The sequence below is a fragment of the Taudactylus pleione genome, unplaced genomic scaffold (assembly GCF_031769625.1).
Source record: "Taudactylus pleione unplaced genomic scaffold, aTauple2 ptg000344l, whole genome shotgun sequence".
In the NCBI taxonomy this organism is placed as follows: Eukaryota; Metazoa; Chordata; class Amphibia; order Anura; family Myobatrachidae; genus Taudactylus; species Taudactylus pleione.
The window spans coordinates 601,460-622,767 of record NW_028284745.1 but is presented as its reverse complement, the minus strand read 5'-3'; the positions used below and the strand labels follow the sequence as shown (position 1 = coordinate 622,767).

Here is a 21,308-nt window from a genome sequence, read left to right as displayed (position 1 = left end):
ATGTTGGCAGAAGAGATTTCATTGTGCATGAAGCCACAGGCAGCAGCTAGCAAATATATATGTTTTACAGCCCTCCAGTGAATAATGGGGGAGACTGGTGCCTCTTCTATCTACAACACAATTATCTCTCCCCTGGGAGACCTCTGTCCTTTGTCTGAAGCTGAGCAGACAGATATGCTGGGGACTGACTGCCTCCACACAGCTGGGACTACATCACATCATCCTCCCCACACAGGAGGAAGCAGAGGGGATTTATATCTATTCTCTGGAAGTCTCTCCCCCTCCTCTGTCACACCAGGGACACAGCACAAACATCACACCCGGCTCCCACCTAACACAATAGAGGGACCACCATATTGGAGCATGCAAGAGCCAGAACCTCCCCAGCCTGCTCTCTCCAGGTAACAGGGCAATGTGTGTAATAATGGCATCAACCTATAGTGTGTGTGCAGGGGATTATCCCCCCATTTACATGGAGGTGCAGCAGGGATACCAAGCATGGTGCAAGCTACATACACAGTTATATTGTAGGTACCGATTCTATCTATCTATCTATCTATCTATCTATCTCATATCTATCTCATATCTATCTATCTATCTCATATCTATCTATCCATATCTCATCTCTATATATCTATCTATCTATCTCATATCTATCCATATCTATCTATCTATCTCATATCTATCTATCTATCTCATATCTATCCATATCTAATATCTATCTATCTATCTATCTATCTATCTCTCTCTCTCTCTCTCTCTCTCTCTCTCTCTCTATCTATCTATCTATCTCATATCCATCTATCTATCTCATATCTATCTATCTCATATCTATCTATCTACAGTATCTCTCTATCTCATATCTATCTAATATCTATCTATCTCATATCTTTCTATCTCATATCTGTCTATCTATCTCATATCTATCTATCTATCTCATCTATCTATCTATCTCATATCTATCTATCTATCTCACATCTGTCTTTCTATCTCATATCTATCTATCTATCTCATATCTATCTATCTATCTATCTCATATCTATCTATCTCATATCTATCTGTCTATCTCATATCTATCTATCTCATCTATCTACAGTATCTCTCTATCTCATATCTATCTAATATCTATCTATCTCATATCTGTCTTTCTATCTCATATCTATCTCTCTATCTATCTATCTCATATCTACAGTATCTCTCTCATATCTATTTATCTATTCTATCTATCTATCTCATATCTATCTATCTCTCATATCTATCTCATATATAGCTCTCATATCCTATCTATCTATCTATCTATCTATCTATCTATCTATCTATCTACAGTATCTATCTCATATCTACATATCTATCTCTGCAGTATTTTTTTATTATTCATGCAAATAATCAATTAGGAGTTTAACATTTTTCTTAATAGACACAATTTATAAAACACATACTAAATACAATTAGTGCACAATAAAAAAAAATACATATAAAAGATGCAATACTCATTACCAAATAACTCTGTAGAGTAAAGGGGCTTACCTATCCATTACACGACTTTGTGAACAATCCGGTTTTGGCTGCATTACACAGTCGTGTAATGGATAGCCGGCGAGGACCAGCGATACGCGTGCACGCTGGGTCCTCGCCGACCCCGACTATCTACGGAACACGGTCGTCCGGTTCCCCATGTTCCGAGGTAGGAGGTCGGGATCCTGCACTGAAAAACGTTCAGTGAACGCCGTTAGGTCCTTAAGGTCACCTAATGGATAGGCACCTTAAAGCTGATGGAGCAATGTAACGATTCCTACACTGTCGCCATCTGTTTTATACAGTAGGTGTTGACATTCTAGTGAAAAGTGTGAAGTTGAGATTAGAGCAGTGGTTCCCAAACATTTTTGAATCACGGCGCCCTAGAGTGTCAGTGCTTGTTGCCATAAGCCAAGAGTTTATTATTGAGAAATTCAGAAAGAATGTAGTAAAGTGAAGGAAATTCTGATTATCTGTCATCCTTAGGTTAATTTCTGTGGTTGTGGACAGGTTTGTGCTTCTGTTTGTCCACATATTTACATTACAGTGACCACAAATGATTTGGTGCTGGACCACCAACCTGAGGGACCCCTGCAAGTGTCCCGAGCAACAGCGGCTCCTGCCCTCACCTGAGGGGGGCTGCTGCTGGCCTGGTTCCCGGCGCCTGCTCAATGAATCTAGCAGGCGTCCGGGACCTGCGCATGAGCGGCGGTGACGCCGTGCATGCACACACCTAACACCGGCTTCTCGGAGGTGCATTGTTTGCAGCCCTGAGAAGTCCTATAGGGCTGCCCGAAAGGCTCTCTGCTTATGGCAGCCCAGACTGGCAGTCCCAGGGGGAGGAGACACCTCCCCCTGGCTGCCTGTCTTCAGCGTGACTGGCAGGTGGCGCTTCCATTAGGAAGCCACCTCCAGTCACAGTGAATGGTGTTGGATTTTACTGGGGCGGGGGGGTGGGGGCTACAGCCCCAGGTAAGCCCACTGGGCCTCGCAGCCCCTAGGTAAGATTCCGCCACTGGTTCCGAGGCACCCCAGGGTGCCACGGCACACAGTTTGGGAACCACTGGATTAGTGGAAATATTTTTATTTAATTTTAAGGTATAAAAAAATCTCAATGGTTCTTAAAGATGGATGCAAAAATAATAATGTGCATTATCTAATGTAAAAGCCTGTGCGATAGTTAATTTATTTTATTTATGTTTTATAATCTAGAATGAAAAGTGAGCCAGTTTATGGAACCAGATGCCTTCAAAACCACATCAACGAAGATAGGGCGCAAGAGATAATCTCGCGGCCGTGTGGTGGGACGTGCCATGCTAATGAAATCCTCCAGAGCTTAAACATCTCCAGGCAAAGTGGAGTTTTCACAGATGTCACTCTTCTAGTAGAAGGCCGGAGGTTCCCCTGCCATAGAGTCGTCTTGTCCGCCAAAAGTTCTTATTTCAGGGCCATGTTCAGCAACAACCTTAAGGAGACCAATCTCAATGTTGTGGACCTTCATGAGATATCTGCCTCCACGATAAGTCTTGTTTTGGACTTCATGTATGAAGGTAAACTTTCACTACAAGAAGACAATGCGCAGGACATCCTACAGGCATCTGACTTGCTCAACATCTCCAGTTTACGAGATGCATGTGTGGATTTTATTGACAGCCGGCTAGACGCTTCTAACTGCGTCGGCATCATGAAATTTGCAGACATGCTCTCAATCCCTTCTCTGTCGGAGAAAAGCAAGAAGTTGATGCTGGAAGGTTTTGGGCTGGTTTCCTGCCATGAGGAGTTCCTGGAGTTGAGTAAAGAGGAACTGATTGAGTACTTGAGGAACGATGATCTGGTGGTGGACAGGGAAGAGGTTGTCTTCGAAGCAGTCATGAGGTGGGTGGATGGAAACAAAAGCATGGAAACGAGAGACCTGAGGGACATTCTGGAGCATGTGAGGTTGCCCTTGCTGGACCCGGTGTATTTCCTGGAGAAGGTGGAAATGGACAAGAGCATCCAAGACTGCCCTGAGTGTTTCCCTCTGCTACACGAGGCTCGGATGTACCATATCCTTGGTAACCGGCTCAATTCCCGGAGGGTGAGACCAAGAAGGTGGTGATGCAATATTTTAAATTATGATTATGGGAGGATGGGGGGGGAGCGGCTATCACTGTTTTGCAAGTGTTTACCATTAACTCCACCCTGAGTATAAATCACATGGAGACCTCTGTTATTCTTGGCATCCAGAATCTCACATTGTAATCTCTAATAGTTAATTCTACTGCCAGAACAAGCATCTTTTTCCCCATTATGACAGCATCCGGCTTTCTTGTATTGTTTTGTTGGGATGTTGGAATCCAAAATTCTCCTACATTCTATGGCAGCTGTACTGACTGCCACAAAGGCACTGGTGGGGTGAAGAGTAGCTCAGTGAACCACCCCCCTTATTGTGTCTTGCCATAATTTGTGACAGTATCATGGTGCCCAAATTTTGTGGAGACCCTGGGGCTCCCTCCCTCATGCTGCAGGTAATGCTACATTGCAACACCTGTCTCCTGTCACAGAGGAGGAGTCTTGCACTTTGGTGTCACCCCCCTTATGATGCCACTGATTATGTCCCACCCCCTACCCATACACACGCAAAACGCGGCATTATGTTACCAAGGGGGCGGGCTTCCATCGCCCGCCACGTTCCATTAGTGAGTGTAGCTGTGCTGTGATGCTGCCGGTAGCCGTCCAGGAGGGTCCAGAGTGGCCCGATTCCTGGCAATGTTTGCGGCAGTGTGGGGGCCCCCAATGTGTTTGGGCCCCTGGGCTATTGCCCCGTCCTCCCTGCCTATAATCCGGCCCTGAAAGTATGTATCTGCTTTCTGTGCACATTCCAGATTTGTGACTTCCATTACTTCACCTTATTTTTCTGAACCATTGCACAAGTGTGGTATATTGCTTTGATATTGAAAATGCCGACATTCATTAGGTCGACATGAGACTGTCAATGGGGAACATGTTGACATGTTCATAATGTCAACATTGACCATGTCGACATTCAGCATGACTACACTGATGTAATATCGACATTGTTGAAATATTTACAATGTGTTTTTAGTCTACCTCTATCCCTAACTCTAATAGTAACTCTAATATTAAGGGTAACCCTATTGCTTACCGTAGTCCTAATGCTAACTCTAATGGTAATCCTAACCCTAATGGTAATACTAACTCTAATGGTAATACTAACTCTAAAGCTGACCTCAATGCTAACCCTAATAGTAATCCTAACCCTAACCCTAACTGTAAAGCTAACCCTAACATTAACCCTAACGCTAAAGTTAACCCAATGCTAACTCTTAGGGTAACCCTAACGGTAACCCTAACCCCAATGGAAATGTAGAAGTTACTGTATGACAGTGCCAACATTTCCTATTTTGTCATTCTGTCAATGTTGACATTTTACAGGTGTCGACATTAATGATGTTGACATTTGAACCATGTTGACACCACGAATGTTGACCTTCTGGTGTTGACATTCTGATCTGCAGACTTCTTGACTGCATACCGCACCGGGAGCTCTCCGCTCGGCCAATCTCAGCTGTGCACAATTCAGGGATTTGTTGAATGTTATAATATTAAAATGTTATTCGTGGTGTATATGGTGTGTACGGATTAAGCATATCTCGCCCGGTATGGCCAAAACATACTGGAAGACTTTATAGAGCTTCCCACCGGGAGATGTGAAATTGGGTGCGACTTAATGACGGGACTAGCGTCACGACAACCCTGACACTACAGCATGACGATACAAATCACGTCACCAGTGTTATGGCACCATTTGCCAGATTATAATAGTCCTTTGTAGTATGCTCAGGGTTATTTAATAATGACATGATGCGACTATAGCGTCCAATCAGTAGTTAGCTTTTATTGATCTAGATCAGAGGTATGGAAGTTGTGACCTGCAAGAGTGCAAAGCATGCTGGGACATTTTACAGCAAGCAGAGAGTCTGAGGCTAATCTAGGACATGTTAGACAATGAAAGCCGAAGTCTGATTGGTCACTTGTGGGCTTTCTCAGTAAATAACTGCTGTGCTTGCTGATTATAGTATAACAACTTATTGCACTATCCTTCCAGATTCATGGACCTGTCAGAGTTGATCATTATTATTGGTGGCTATGACGAAAAGGGGGTCTTAAAGTTACCGTACATTGACAGCTATGACCCCAAAGGAGGACAGTGGACGGCAATAGCTGGGGTTCCTGGATACACCAAATCTGAACCTGCCGTCTGCACATTGAAGGATAATATTTATATGTCAGGTAACAGGTCCCGTCCTAACCACACTATTTCCTCACCTGCAATGCGCTGAGTTTATCGAATACAATTATGCCAGGAGATTGTTTTATAAGTATCTTCTTTTACTGAGTGCCATGACAGACTTGTGCCCAGACATTTGTGAGACTTCATTTTTCCACTACATACTTTGTATGGCAGAACAGGTGCATGCCTGGGTTAATCTGGTATCCTATGAAAATCTTTTACATGCATCCTGCCATTTGACCACTAGATGGCACTGTTATATATAGGCCTCATTATAGATTGTCATTCTTATTTTATTCATACTGTAGGCATTAAGCCTCATTTTTAACTATTGTGCCGATATAAAATCTCTTATCCTCGCAATTTATCAGTAAAATCTGATATCACCCAGCTGCCTCAGCAACGTTGGCCTCCCATACTGTATATAGGTGCTTAGGACGCACCCGGTACCCATCTTCCTGCTCTCAGTGCCCCCTCCCTGGTGCTAGTTGTCATTATGTCACATTCTCTTTGGACAAGGGTGCCAGCCCAGGGTGCTGATGGGCCCTACTACAGCACTGGTTTAAAATATTAATTAACTCTTAGCAGTTAATCAGTTATTAGCTTACACCAGTGACGTGCTGTGAGGTCAGTGGCTGGGAAGGCACTGGCTAATTAACACCCCTCCTTTAAAAAAATTAAAATAAACAGCTTAGGGTTCCCCTTATTTAACAGTAATCAGCACCAGGCTGAACCAGCCATGATGCCATAGCAGGGGGTACACTCATTGTGGAGTGCCCCTCATATCACATTAACCACCCCTGAACTAGTCAGCCCCGGGCTGGAATTCCTCGGAAAGTGAGGATAACTAAAGATTAAAGTTGGGTCCCCCTTCCGAGCAACAACCAGCTGAAAGCCCAGTGCTATGCCCCACATCCCTGGTGGCAGTGGGTGCGGGGTTCATGGTATGATAATATTGCTCTTTACAGACGGCCTACGTTGCCAGCCAGAGGGGGCAGGACGATGACATGGTGAGCCGTGATTGGCTTGCAATGGCCATCTTGATTTTAAAAGATTACGCCGAGGCGCCATTTATGAAATTGGAACTGCTGCCAAACTCTGCAGAATGGCTGGCAGGAACTGGATCCTCTCGGATCCAGGCATGCCGCTATGCCAGGTATCTCCGCCGTTTCCCGCTCTCGCTGCCTCCCGACTGATTTTAACAGTAGAGAATGATTAGAATAATGTGAAGCCGATATATATGACACAGAATTTTGGTATAAATATCTTCTTTGCATTATTTTACTCTGCCTCCCCTGCCTGCACGTCCCTGGCTTACACAGGGCCTGATTCGGAGATGTATGCTATAGGTCAGCCCCTGCGTCCTTGTACGCAGCAGCTGTGATAAAGTATGCAAAAGCCGCAGGCTTCTTAAGTAAAAAGATGCCCACAGTACGTAGGCCTCTGCTGCTATGATGGAAGATGCAGCATTGGATTAACTGCATAAACCATCATCCATCTCAGTAACCCTCACGTTACTCAGGTTCTCCGGTGAAATCACAATGCCGGGCCAGTCAGGCTGCGTCCAAGGAGCCTGGTATATCAGCGGATGAAGGACACATACTGTCAACAGATTCTGTACTTCTATGTGCAAAGTCTCTATCATTAGACTGACATGTTCGTTACTATTCCCTCTTCCAGGTGGTCACATCAATAGCCACCACGTCTGGATGCTTAATGTCCATGTAAATAACTGGGTAAAGATCGCCTTGCTGAACACGGGCAGATGGAGACATGGCATGGTAACTTTAAAGGGCCAGGTAAGGGCACTACAGGTAACGCCAATAACGTTTACCCCCCCCCCTCTACATCGGAGGAGTTCTAGGTACACAGTAAATAGTGTCACAGCAGTTACATAATAATAAAGAATATAATTTTCACTTTCTCAAGCAACTTTTTTATTTGAATGTGTTCCTTACATAGATTTCATTCAATTCAGTTACATGGACTTAGGAATGGTAAAGAGCAAAGTGTAACGGCACAGTACAGAGATAGGAGTATGGTGGAACGGCACAGTACAGAGATGGGTGTATGTATGGTGGAACTGCACAATACAGAGGAAAGAGTATGGTGGAACTGTACATAAAGAGGAGCATAGGCAAACGCAGAGAGGGGTTTCCGATTGCTTGGAAACCCCTCTCCCCAGCCCACACCATGACCACAATGGAAATATTAATATAATAGAATGTTACTAGTGCTGCATGTTCTTCTCAGTACGTATCACAATTGAAATAATTAGCACCAACTGTGGATCTTTTAACATGTGTCAGACAGTAATAAACACACGTGCACCATTTAAGAGATATGGTAAACATGCACTGTTAGGAGTGCACTACTATAGACCATCAATATAGGGTTAATTATTAATACCATTTAATAATACACAATCCAGTGCATGACGAGACCAATATGTGCATATATGTCCAGGGCATACTTACCTACCCTCCCGATTTGGTCGGGAGACTCCCGAAAATCGGGTGCCGCTCCCAACCTCCAGGGAAGGCAGGCAAGTCTCCCGGCTGCCGCCGACCCCTCCTGGCCCACCCCAATTGTTTGTAAAACGCCCGGCAGCGAAGGGGGGCGGTGACGCGATTCACGTCATTTTGGCACCGCCCCCTGCATCGCACTGCCTGTAATATCGCCAGTGTGTAGCGGGGGGCGGGTCCAAAATGACGCTCTCGCTTGGCTCCGCCCACAAAACGTGTCATCTGGCCGGCCACACCGCCATTTGCTGGTCACGCCCCTCCAGTAATGCCGATCTGGCTGCTCCCTCCCGGAAGGGGCAGCCAGATAGTTGGCAAGTATGGTCCAGGGCAGTTCTGGGTTCTCCTGCTGCTCCCCCAGACTCCTCAACTTGCTCCCATGCTCTGGAATGGTGCCCACATGTGAGATCAAAACATTGAGCTCAGGCAGGATGGACCTACTGCCGCATGTTATGGCTTACTGTGATCGCTGGTCCTGTGTATGCTGGAATTATGACACACAATACACTATGTATGACACATATAATGGGTTACTGTGATTGCTGGTCCTGTGTATGCTGGAATTATGACACACAATACACTATATATGATGCATATAATGGGTTACTGTGATCACTGGTCCTGTGTATGCTGGAATTATGACACACAATACACTATATATGATGCATATAATGGGTTACTGTGATCACTGGTCCTGTGTATGCTGGAATTATGACACACAGTACACTATGTATGATGCATATAATGGGTTACTGTGATCGCTGGTCCTGTGTATGCTGGAATTATGACACACAGTACACTATGTATGATGCATATAATGGGTTACTGTGATCGCTGGTCCTGTGTATGCTGGAATTATGACACACAATACACTATGTATGATGCATATAATGGGTTACTGTGATCATTGGTCCTGTATATGCTGGAATTATGACACACAGTACACTATGTATGATGCATATAATGGGTTACTGTGATCGCTGGTCCTGTGTATGCTGGAATTATGACACACAATACACTATGTATGACACATATAATGGGTTACTGTGATCATTGGTCCTGTATATGCTGGAATTATGACACACAATATACTATGTATGACACATATAATGGGTTACTGTGATCGCTGGTCCTGTATATGCTGGAAGTATGACACACAATACACTATGTATGACGCATATAATGGGTTACTGTGATCGCTGGTCCTGTATATGCTGGAATTATGACACACAGTACACTATGTATGACACATATAATGGGTTACTGTGATTGCTGGTCCTGTATATGCTGGAATTATGACACACAATACACTATGTATGACGCATATAATGGGTTACTGTGATCGCTGGTCCTGTATATGCTGGAATTATGACACACAGTACACTATGTATGACACATATAATGGGTTACTGTGATCACTGGCCCTGTATATGCTGGAATTATGACACACAATACACTATGATGTATATAATGGGTTACTGTGATCGCTGGTCCTGTATATGTTGGAATTTTGACACACAATACATTATGTATGACACATATAATGGGTTACTGTGTTCGCTGGTCTTGTATATACTGGAATTATCACACACTACACTATGTATGACACATATTAAATATACTTGCCTACTCAGTTGTAACAAATTATACTAGGTGCAATCAAGAATGATGCAGACTATCTATATTAAATAAAGCAGCCTCCCAATATTGTATCTGAAGTTACAATTGGAAACAGCTAAACAAACATAAGATATGTCAAAATGTCATATCAAAGGGGGCGCTTACAAATTAACAAGAGCACATATAAATTCAAAAGTTGTTTATTAATAACCATAAAACCAATAAACTAGCACTTGGCTAATTAAAATATCAAGAGCATTAAAAAGGTTTAAATGACATTAATTCCACTGTGAATAAGAAACATATCGACAGATGTTTAGGGTTAATGAAAATGTCAATCATATATGAAAATCTTAGAGGTAATCACCCATGTCCAAGTGGGTATATAAAGGAGCTTATACTTGTCTAGAAGATTGAAGTCCCGTTAGATCAGCTATACCATCAGCAGTAAAGGAATATAGATGTCCCGGTGTAGATCTCCAGCTTCCTCCCAGTAATTGACTGTGGTATTACTGGTCCGGTCTTTACCTTGTGTAAGCTGTGGTTGCCTGATAGCGGGTAAGGAGTCACGCTCCTTAATTGACTCACTCTAACTACAGTTGGTAGTCTCCGGGCAGCGGTGATAACAGGAACGCTGCTTCCTCCAGTAACTTGGCTCCTATTCACTTGGGGGGTGTAGATAGAGTGCAGGATTATAAGTTTCACAGTCTTGCAGATCCAGTGGAAGATAAGGCAGCAATATAACAGTCCTTTCATTTAGATGGAGAAACGCGTTAAGAATTGTGGACTGTACAGTACAGGGGAAGGAGCATGGTGGAACTGTACAGTACAGGGGAAGGAGCATGGTGGAACTGTACAGTACAGGGGAAGGAGCATGGTGGAACTGTACAGTACAGGGGAAGGAGAATGGTGGAACTGTACAGTATAGAGGAAGGAGCATGGTGGAACTGTACAGTACAGGGGAAGGAGCATGGTGGAACTGTACAGTACAGGGGAAGGAGCATGGTGGAACTGTACAGTACAGGGGAAGGAGCATGGTGGAACTGTACAGTACAGGGGAAGGAGCATGGTGGAACTGTACAGTACAGGGGAAGGAGAATGGTGGAACTGTACAGTACAGGGGAAGGAGCATGGTGGAACTGTACAGTACAGGGGAAGGAGAATGGTGGAACTGTACAGTACAGGGGAAGGAGAATGGTGGAACTGTACAGTACAGAGCAAGGAGCATGGTGGAACTGTACAGTACAGAGGAAGGAGCATGGTGGAACTGTACAGTACAGAGGAAGGAGCATGGTGGAACTGTACAGTACAGAGGAAGGAGCATGGTGGAACTGTACAGTACAGAGGAAGGAGCGTGGTGGAACTGTACAGTACAGGGGAAAGAGCGTGGTGGAACTGTACAGTATAGAGGAAGGAGCATGGTGGAACTGTACAGTACAGAGGAAGGAGCATGGTGGAACTGTACAGTACAGGGGAAAGAGCATGGTGGAACTGTACAGTACAGAGGAAGGAGCATGGTGGAATTGTACAGTACAGAGGAAGGAGCATGGTGGAACTGTACAGTACAGAGGAAGGGACATGGTGGAACTGTGCAGTACAGAGGAAGGAGCATGGTGGAACTGTACAGTACAGAGGAAGGGACATGGTGGAAATGTACAGTACAGAGGAACAAGCCTGGTGGATCTGTACAGTACTGAAGAAGGAGCTTGGTGAAACTACAGTACAGAGGAAGGAGCATGGTGGAACTGTACAGTACAGACAAAGGGGCATGGTGGAAAGTACAGTACAGAGGAAGGGGCATAGTGAAATGGCACAGTACAGAGGAAGGGGCATGGTGAACCAGAGCCGTAGCTAGACTTTTTGGTGCCCTGGCCACAAACAGCATTGGCACTCCCCTATTTTTCAAATAAATACATGAAGCAAGCACCCGAAAAAGGGATGTGGCCTCATGGGCTGCCATCAGAAATTGTGGGGCAGATAGCTCCATGTGTAAGGTGTCTGACTGCCATGTGAAAGGTGAAGGGTTTGAGTCCCGGGTATGATAGTATTTTTAAATGTGTTTGTTAAATAAAAGAGGATGTGACTGAAGGTGCTCAGGGAGGTCACCAGATGGAGGGGGAGACGGCCAGGGAGGAGATGGGGGAGGCCAGGAGATACCGGGGATAAATGATGAGGAAACTACAAGTGAGAATTATTATAAACAGAATATTGACAGGCCCGAGCATCGCCCCCTGCCCTACGGTGCCCTGTGCGGTGGTACATGTCGCACCACCCTAGTCCCGGCCCTGAGTGGAACTGTACAGTATATTTTTCCTGCAAATCTTTTAATGACTTTGCTGCTTCCTGCAGCTGAGCTGGGATTATGTTATGTTTATGACAACATTTTGGACTGGGGTGCAGTATATTCGGACTTTATACACACACAGAGTTCTATTTTGAAACTGCCATTTCTTCCATTCCTTAGATCTACTGTGTTGGTGGATTTGATGGTCTGAAGAGGTTGTCTATGGTGGAACGGTACAACGCATTTACCAACGTCTGGTCTCCTGTCGCCCCGCTGTTGGAAGCTGTCAGCTCTGCTGCTACTGTGTCCTGTATGAATAAACTCTACGTCATTGGTGGAGCTGTGGATGATTACAGGAACACGGACAAGGTAAAGACTTAAAGCAGGGGTCTTCAACCTTGGCCCTCCAGCTGCTGTGGAACTACACATCCCAGCATGCACTGCCATAGTTTTAGCATGCTGTTATATAAAAAAGGTGGCAGTGCATGCATGCTGGGACGTGTAGTTCCACAGCAGCTGGAGGGCCAAGGTTGAAGATCCATGACTTAAAGGATCAATTTAGGGGAGTACCTGCACCTTTTTCCTGTGTACTGGCACTTTTTCCTGAGTACTGGCACCTTTTTTCCTTTAAAGCATAGTACAAATAAACAATTGTCGATAATAAATAAATAATTGTGATTATAACACGCCCACTGTCTCGGTACCTTCCGCAGTCTATTAATAGTCTGCTTCTGCTTTCCCAGTTATTTTTCAACTGCAATAACCTAAACCAGAGATTCCCAACTTCCTCCATTACAGTCCAGGTTTTAATGATATCCTTGTTTGAGCACAGGTGACTGAGGGGTCTATTTATTAAGCAGTCAGGGCCGGCCCTAACCCAAATGTTTTGGTAAGCGAGTATTTTTTTGGCGCCGCCCCCTATGCAGTGCCCCTTTTACAGTGCCCCTGGTAGTGGTCCCCCCAGTGCAGTGCCCCTTGTGCCCCCAGTAGTAAGCCCCTTATATAGAGCCCCAGTAGTACTCCCCCCCATGCAGTGCCCCCAGTAGTGGTACCCCCCTATGCAGTGCCCATTATATAGTGCCCCTAGTAATAGTCCTCCCTCTTGTAGTGCCCCCAGTAGTATTCCCCCCTTGTAGTGCCCCCAGTATTATTCCCCCCCTTGTAGTGCCCCCAGTAGTATTCCACACCTTGTACTGCCCCCAGTAGTATTCCCCCCCTTGAAGTGCCCCCAGTAGTATTCCCCCCCTTGTAGTGCCCCCAGTAGTATTCCCCCCCTGTAGTGCCCCCAGGAGTATTCCCCCTGTAGTGCTCCCAGGAGTCCCCCCCTTGTAGGGCCCCCAGTAGTATTCCCCCCCCTTGTAGTGCCCCCAGTAGTATTCTCCCCCTGTAGGGCTCCCAGGAGTCCCCCCCTTGTAGTGCCCCCAGTAGTAATCCGCCCCCCCCCCGCAGTAGAGATATAATAAAAAAATAATTAAAAAAACCACTTACCTGACACCCGCTCCTGCTCCTGGTCCAGCCGCCGAGATCAGCTCCTCCGTCCGCCGCTTTGCATTATGGGAGTGACGCGTCATGGGAGCAAACACACAGCTGCCGGCGCTGGCGGCTGTGTGTTTGTGCTGTGTAGCGCTGACCGAACTCCGTCCGGTCAGCGATACACACGCGGTGCAGCTGTGTCACAGAGACACAGCCTGCACCGCGGCCCGCATGGTACGCAGCTGAGGCGCCCTTCACTATATGGCGCCTTACGCAGCTGCGTACCATGCGTAACGGGAGAACCGGCCCTGTAAGCAGTGTTAGGATACAGAGTGAAAAGTAATAAGGTACCAGCCAATCAGCTCTTAACTGATTGGCTGGCACCTTATCACTTATCACTCTGTCTCCTAACACTGCTTAGTAAATATACCCTTTAATTATAGAGCTGTTCAAATTCTGTGGAATCCGAACTGCTCTGAACACCGGGTATCTGGGTCCACCCGCCTGACTCGGATCCCACTTCGAGGCCGAACGTCATCCTCCCGACTTCGGATTCTCGTGAGAGTTGGTTTCTATATAAAGCGCCGCGACCAGGACTCAGCGCCATTTCACTCACACGCTGCGCACTGCTCTGCTCGTTAAAGTGGCTGTTTCCAGACTCACAAGTGGCTCTGCTGGTAAAGTGACTGTAGGGGGCACACTGCACGTTGATGTATGCTGCGCTATTTAATGTTATTGAGCTTAATAATACTCTAGGAAAGAAAGAAAAATCAAATGATGTGATTTTAGCTTTTTTTGTCAAATTTTGTAAAAAATCCAAATCCAAAACCAGTCACGGCGGTTTGGCAAATCCAAATCCGACGAATCGGAGCCAAATCCAAATCCAGCAAAAATGGTCTGGCGCACTTCTCTACTTAATTAGTAACTCATACTCATTCAATTAGATTTAACCATCTGGACTCAAGCATGGATATCCTTTAAACCTGGACTGTAATGGCGGAGTTTGGGAAACACTGACCTAACCTTAGGTGGAGATCAGAGCTGGTGGTGGAATCGGTTTTGTTTTTTTCTAAAAAGTTTGTTTTGCCGTCATGTAGGTTCAGTGTTACGACCCGGAGGATAATTCCTGGACCTACGTGTCCCCAGCCCCTTTCTGCAAGGACAGGATTAGCGGTGTGGAGTTAGACGGGACCATATACGTTGTTGGAGGATTGATGAGCACAATCTACAGTTACAGCCCAATAACGGACACATGGCTTAAAGCAGCGACTTTACCCGGACCTCTGGTGAGAATGGTGCTCGTTCTATTGGGAACGGCAAAAACCGCTGTAACCAGCCAGACAATAGGCCTCCTGTGTTTGGTCATTGATACTTGGGGACATTAACTGGTGCTGAGAAGCTGCAATGACCAGCGCCGTGTCGGGGAACAGGCCGCAGAGGCAGAATTAGGAGGGTCTGTAATTGCCCTTTAGAGGAGTAATAGGTGTCAGGTATGTGCTTGGAAGTTTGACGCTAGCCAGGTCTTACAAGCTGGGCTCAAGTGCTGCCAAGGCTAGAGCTGGTGATGCTGGTTACACCGCCCTTGGCATGACCCTATATCATGGAATATTCGGTAGCACACATTTCCAGTTCACCTCTGCTGGCTGCGAGCAAAGACCAGCAAAGCTCCCCCCCCCCCCCCAATATCCTGCGTAGACGTCAAAACCTCCCAGCTGATTGAATCTGCCCCTATGTGCTGAATTAAGCTTTGCTGCGTGGCGTGCTGGTGACGCACACCCTTTCCACGCCACAAAAAGCAAGAACTGTGCACATGCTAAGAGCTGGCAGTCTTTGCGTCCAGGACCGCCATGTTGCAGTGCGGAAAAGCAACGCATTTCTAGATGCTGTTCATGAAAAGTAATAATACATTTCCACCTGTAATAAGGGACGTTATGATGTTCCCTGAATCCCACAATTGAAGTCATTAATCAGGCTACACTTATTTTATTGAAAGTGGTGATTGTGAAGCAGAGGAGTCTGGGAGGCCGGTGAGCCTGGGAGGGGGGAGTATGCATGTACTGTTAAGCGCATGGGAGGACCATCCAGGCTTCGGGTACTCTGCAATATTTATCTTTGGACTGAAGGGTTAAATAAGGACCAACGAAAACCCACCGCTCCCGCAGCCTAACCCTAATCGTTCCGTCTCGCAGCCTAACCCTAACCATCCCATCACACAGCCTAACCCTAACCGTCCTGTCTCGCAGCCTAACCCTAACCCACCCTCCCGCAGCCTAACCCTTCCTTCCCGCAGCCTAATCCACACCTCCCGCAGCCTAACCCTAACGTCCCATCTTGCAGCCCTTCCCTCCCGCAGCCTAACCCTAACCATCCTGTCTCGCAGCCTAACCCTCCTCTCCCACACCCTAACCCTCACGTCCCGTCCCATAGCCTTATCCTAACCCTCCCCCTAGAGCCTAACCCTAATACTTACTGTCAGAATCTGACATTGGGAGGTTAAGGTGAAAAACTGTATAGTTGTTTCATCACAGAACATGGTAATGATGTCTCTTTTTCCCCCCAGTTGTTTATGAAAGTGCAAAACATGCCAGCGTGCAAAGCATTTCATTGTGTGCAGCGCGCAACGCCTCTCACTGTGTGCAGCGCGCAACGCCTCTCACTGTGTGCAGCGCGCAACGCCTCTCACTGTGTGCAGCGCGCAACGCCTCTCACTGTGTGCAGCGTGCAAAGCATTTCATTGTGTGCAGCGCGCAACGCCTCTCATTGTCTGCAGCGTGCAACGCCTCTCATTGTGTGCAGCATGCAACGCCTCTCATTGTGTGCAGCATGCAACGCCTCTCATTGTGTGCAGCCCGCAACGCCTCTCACTGTGTGCAGCGCGCAATGCCTCTCACTGTGTGCAGCGCGCAACGCCTCTCACTGTGCAGCGCGCAACGCCTCTCACTGTGTGCAGCGCGCAACGCCTCTCACTGTGTGCAGCACGCAACGCCTCTCACTGTGTGCAGCGTGCAAGCATTTCATTGTGTGCAGCGCGCAATGCCTCTCACTGTGTGCAGCGCGCAATGCCTCTCACTGTGTGCAGTGCGCAACACCTCTCACTTTGTGCAGCGCGCAACGCCTCTCACTGTGTGCAGCGCACAATGCCTCTCATGTGCAGCGCGCAACGCCTCTCACTGTGTGCAGCGTGCAAAGCATTTCATTGTGTGCAGCGCGCAATGCCTCTCATTGTGTGCAGCGCGCAACGCCTCTCACTGTGTGCAGCGCGCAACGCCTCTCACTTTGTGCAGCGCGCAACACCTCTCACTTTGTGCAGCGCGCAATGCCTCTCACTGTGTGCAGTGCGCAACGCCTCTCATTGTGTGCAGCGCGCAACGCCTCTCACTGTGCAGCGCGCAACGCCTCTCACTTTGTGCAGCGCGCAACGCCTCTCATTGTGTGCAGCGCGCAATGCCTCTCACTGTGTGCAGCGCGCAACGCCTCACTGTGTGCAGCGCGCAACGCCTCTCACTGTGTGCAGCGCGCAACGCCTCTCACTGTGTGCAGCGCGCAACGCCTCTCACTGTGTGCAGCGCGCAACGCCTCTCACTTTGTGCAGCGCGCAACGCCTCTCCCTGTGTGCAGAGCGCAACGCCTCTCACTGTGTGCAGCGCGCAACACCTCTCACTGTTTGCAGCGCGCCTATTCAGCCATGATTGATAGAGCAGGTTTTGCCTTTTTATCCTTAGTTACACACATTAGAGAATGGGAGAATGACATTTCCCTTGCCGGCAGCAGATAGCGCCTACGCTGAGAAAGTTTGTGCAAAAGCTGCGTTTGTAGAACTGAAATCGCTGTGAAATACTCATTTATCCCTTTCATACAATGTGTGACAGGCAGCTCCTGAGGATCAGTGAATATAGGAATACAATATATATATATATATATATATATATATATATATATTAGGACTGATGGGCTCTCTCTCAATTCAATGTGATTAGAATATGAAACATTTCATAGCTTCCCTTTAAATGGTAATAAATGATTCCGCATTGGCGGGCGTATGGCAATGCACGCGCATTAGGTCTGCTGGGTCCGAACCTAAGCGATCACTTTACTTTATTGAGTAAGCCCTTGTACGGTCATCGGGGGCATGATAATTGCCCCAAAAAGGCTTTGGGTAATGTAACTTGTTTGAGCTTTTTCCCAAATATTAATAAACAGGCCCCTGAATACAGCCTAGTATAACCCACCTACCACTATGATAGGCATGAGAAGACCCTCTTCTAGTATTATTATTTGTTTCTTGTACAGGTGTGTCCTCTTACATCCTTATCAATCGGGGTACTGTACAAACGTGCGCACGTATCGCGCGTTGCGGTTACCGTCAGTTGCGTATGCTACGGTACACCATGACGCACTGCGATCACACCATGCAATCCTATGGGGTCGTGGGTGCTAACACAGTGCGCCTATCCACTTGCAGGCGCACGCCTCGCGCCATGCATAGCGCAATTTGCCGCAAACACAGCAAAGGTGCAATAGGACATATCTGTATCTGCTCAGTTTGGCAGTAAAACATAATTAGGGTGTAATCTACAGATGTGTCCTCGCTTTACTGCTTGTCCGTACGCCATACACATCCGAGACGCGCTGAGAGGTGCAGCGTATTTTCATTTGCATTTTGTGGCTTAGTTGCATTGTAGACGCAGAGAAAAGCCGCTCACAGTGTACCAGAGACGATGGATGGCGATCGCACAGGAATTGCCCTGTTTACACAGATTTACACCTAGTCGTCCACAGATGTACAAATGCCGCACGCCCCAGTGGTCAGTGTAATCCCCTAATGCATTTCTGTTGCTCCCAGTTTCTTTTATGCGAATAAGACACACATTTTAAGTGAAAAAGACGCTCAGCGCAGTCGCACTGGACCAGGCGCGTCTTGAGGGGCTATTTGGCGCAACTGAAGCAACAGTAAGAAAGGACACATCTGTAGGAACCCTGGTTCATTAAAGTTTCTAATGACCCTGGTTGGGAGCGTATGATAACCACTGAACGTCCCGTGTTTATTCTCCAGGAAAGTTGCGGTGCGACAGTTTGCGGAGGGAAGATCTACATCATGGGCGGCAGAGATGGACGTGGAAGAGGGACAGACAAGTCCTTAGTGTTTGATCTGACGACGAAGAAAGTGAGTGAAGAACGACCGTTACTGCGCTGCACTAGTCACCATGGCTGTGTCACCATCCTGCAGAGACTGAGGAGATGACTGACCCCCACCCCATCCCACCCTAAGCCCACAGACAGCAACACTACTTTTATTTAAAATATCCTAATTGTTTTATATGCTATAATAAAGTACAGTTCCAAGACTGGAAGATTGGTCCCACGCATGCATTGTTAGCGTGGCCCTCCTGCTGAGTTGTGTGGGGCCCCGTCATCATCCAGCATGACCGATTGATGCTGGGAGTTTGTGGTGGGAGCAGGAGGTGGGCCGACATTAGCATCGTCGCTAGGGCCCAAGCTCATCAGGGAACACAACGGTGCTGAAGAAGGGGGCCCCAGAAGATAGGCCTCCACCAGCTAGGAAAGGAGGAACAAGGAGGTTGAGGTGACTTTAAAATATATTGGCTCCAAAAACGGACTTTGCTTTGGTTCCGTGTTATTTATATTTTCACTGCCTGTACTTTATTTTATTTTTTTCAATACCACATGCTCATGAATAATAAATCTTGCTTTAGTAATTGAGGTGTGTGACTAAATACGTGTGTGGTCACATGCACCTATCCTCCAAATAGCCCTGTTGGCGCGCCAAGGACTTTGTGAACTAGCCGCGCAATGCGTCCCACCAGAGCGCCGGCCCATCCATTTAGGCGTCTGTAATCAGGTCTGTCCGCCCCTGGTCGCACCACAGAACTGTTCACAATATATACATCTTAGTTGCATCGCTTGATATAAAAATACAAAGCACTGGTGCACCGAATGCTGACATGTAATCGTGCGCAACTGCTGTGTGCTACTCAGTCGCTAACCTGAGTAACAAGGCGAAAGCTGGCGATGTTTGATATGAGTGGTCCGCGCGCCATGAACCCACCAGTCTCGCACTCTGCATGGGTCCCACGGTGCGTGTGGGGTAAATTTACTAAAGTGAGAGTTTTTAGAAATGGAGATGTTGCCCATAGCAACCAATCAGATTCTACTTAACATTTATCTAGCACCTTCTAGAAGATAATAGCTAGAAACTGATTGGTTGCTATGGGCAACATCTCCACTTCTAAAAACCCGCACTTTAGTAAATTTACGAGTACGCACCGTGGGATCCATGCAGAGTGTGACTCTTTAGCTACTTACAGTAGATGCACGCGCAATTGGAAAACGTCGACCATTTGCGCGAGTGTCGGCGTTGCGTGCGACCCAGCCTCAGGCCCTGTAAGTGCATTTGCATTCGGCCATGTTGCAAATAAGATGCAAAATTCTGGAAAAAGTAAGAAAGTGCGCTACTACCCGTGGCGAACCGTCTGCATTGCGCCAGGCGTCTTCAGCCATGTTGTGGTGCAAAAGGGATAGATGAACGAGGACACATCTATCGTCCTCTATAAGACATGATCCGATCCTTTACCATCTGCACTTATTCCAGAGTAAGAAAACAACTTCTTTCCAGACAGAACCATCTTGTACATCATCGCCTCACAGCAAAACCGACCAATACGGCGGCAAAAATAATCCTGCGGCGTCTGTACAGAGATCTGTTTCCATAGCTGCGTGGCATTTTTTTTGTGAACGCTTTAGATCACCTCCCAGTCTCCACCCTGAAACGCCCATGGAGCACAGACACCGTCCCTAATAATAGCGATGTTATACACAATTGCGTATACCATTACACACCTTGGTAAGCACCTGCGCAGTAAACGTTTCCTATAGTTTTCGGTTGTGCGGTTCGGTTCTACAGAAATCAGAATCCGTCCGAACTTCATGAATCCGGACAGATCTGAGTCGCGGTTCTGATCTCCACCGTTTTTCGTATTTCAGATTTTAAATCTGAATTTCGGGTTTTGGATTGCGAAAATTACATGATTTTAGCTTTTTTAAAATAAAAACAAAAAACAAACCCAGAACCTGAACCAAAATACTTGAGGGTGGTTTTGATTAGAGATGTGCGCCGACCCCCGTGTTTTGTTTTTGTTTTTGGATCTAGATCATAAAAACAGCTAAAATCACATAAAATGGGCCTGTTTTTGTTCCTACTGTATTATTAACCTCAGGAACATTTATTTCCACTCGTTTCCAGTCAATTTTGACCACCTCACAGCTCACTATATTGTTTTCATCCAGTTTAGGCCCAAAATATACACTTAGCTAGCTGGCTGACTAAGCTATGCAGCAGCAGTGGATGGCACAAACACGTGGCAGTTCAACTTCCAACATGGCACATCAGGAAACATGTTTTTATTATTCAAGAGAGGCCTGAGGGAGTTGGAGTATGTATGTAGTTGAAGGCAGGGACAGGAAGGGTTTGGTAGTAAATTTAATTAAAAAATTTTAATCCGAAGTAAATTAATGAGTGAGAAGGGGAGAGGAGGAGGCATTTACAAAAAAATATTTTACTCATTCACATCAGTCTTTGCCC

The 21,308-nt window shown here is 46.5% G+C and overlaps 1 protein-coding gene across 1 annotated transcript; it reads left to right on the top strand.

Moving 5' to 3' along the window:
- The first annotated feature begins 224 nt into the window (after positions 1-224).
- LOC148508800 (kelch-like protein 35) lies at positions 225-19,387 on the top strand. Its single transcript, XM_088444006.1, has 7 exons — positions 225-401; positions 2,728-3,606; positions 5,624-5,808; positions 7,490-7,608; positions 12,416-12,604; positions 14,806-14,994; positions 18,762-19,387. The coding sequence occupies exons 1-7, from the start codon at positions 364-366 to the stop codon at positions 18,948-18,950; spliced, it is 1,788 nt and encodes a 595-aa protein (XP_088300132.1). The 5' UTR covers positions 225-363; the 3' UTR covers positions 18,951-19,387.
- Positions 19,388-21,308: the final 1,921 nt, after the last annotated feature.

Coding starts and splice junctions, on each gene's coding strand:
- LOC148508800 (XM_088444006.1), top strand. CDS start 364: ATGCAAGAGCCAGAACCTCCCCAGCCTGCTCTCTCCAG. Junction 12,605..14,805: donor ATTACAGGAACACGGACAAG/GTAAAGACTTAA, acceptor GCCGTCATGTAG/GTTCAGTGTTACGACCCGGA. Junction 14,995..18,761: donor CGACTTTACCCGGACCTCTG/GTGAGAATGGTG, acceptor TTTATTCTCCAG/GAAAGTTGCGGTGCGACAGT.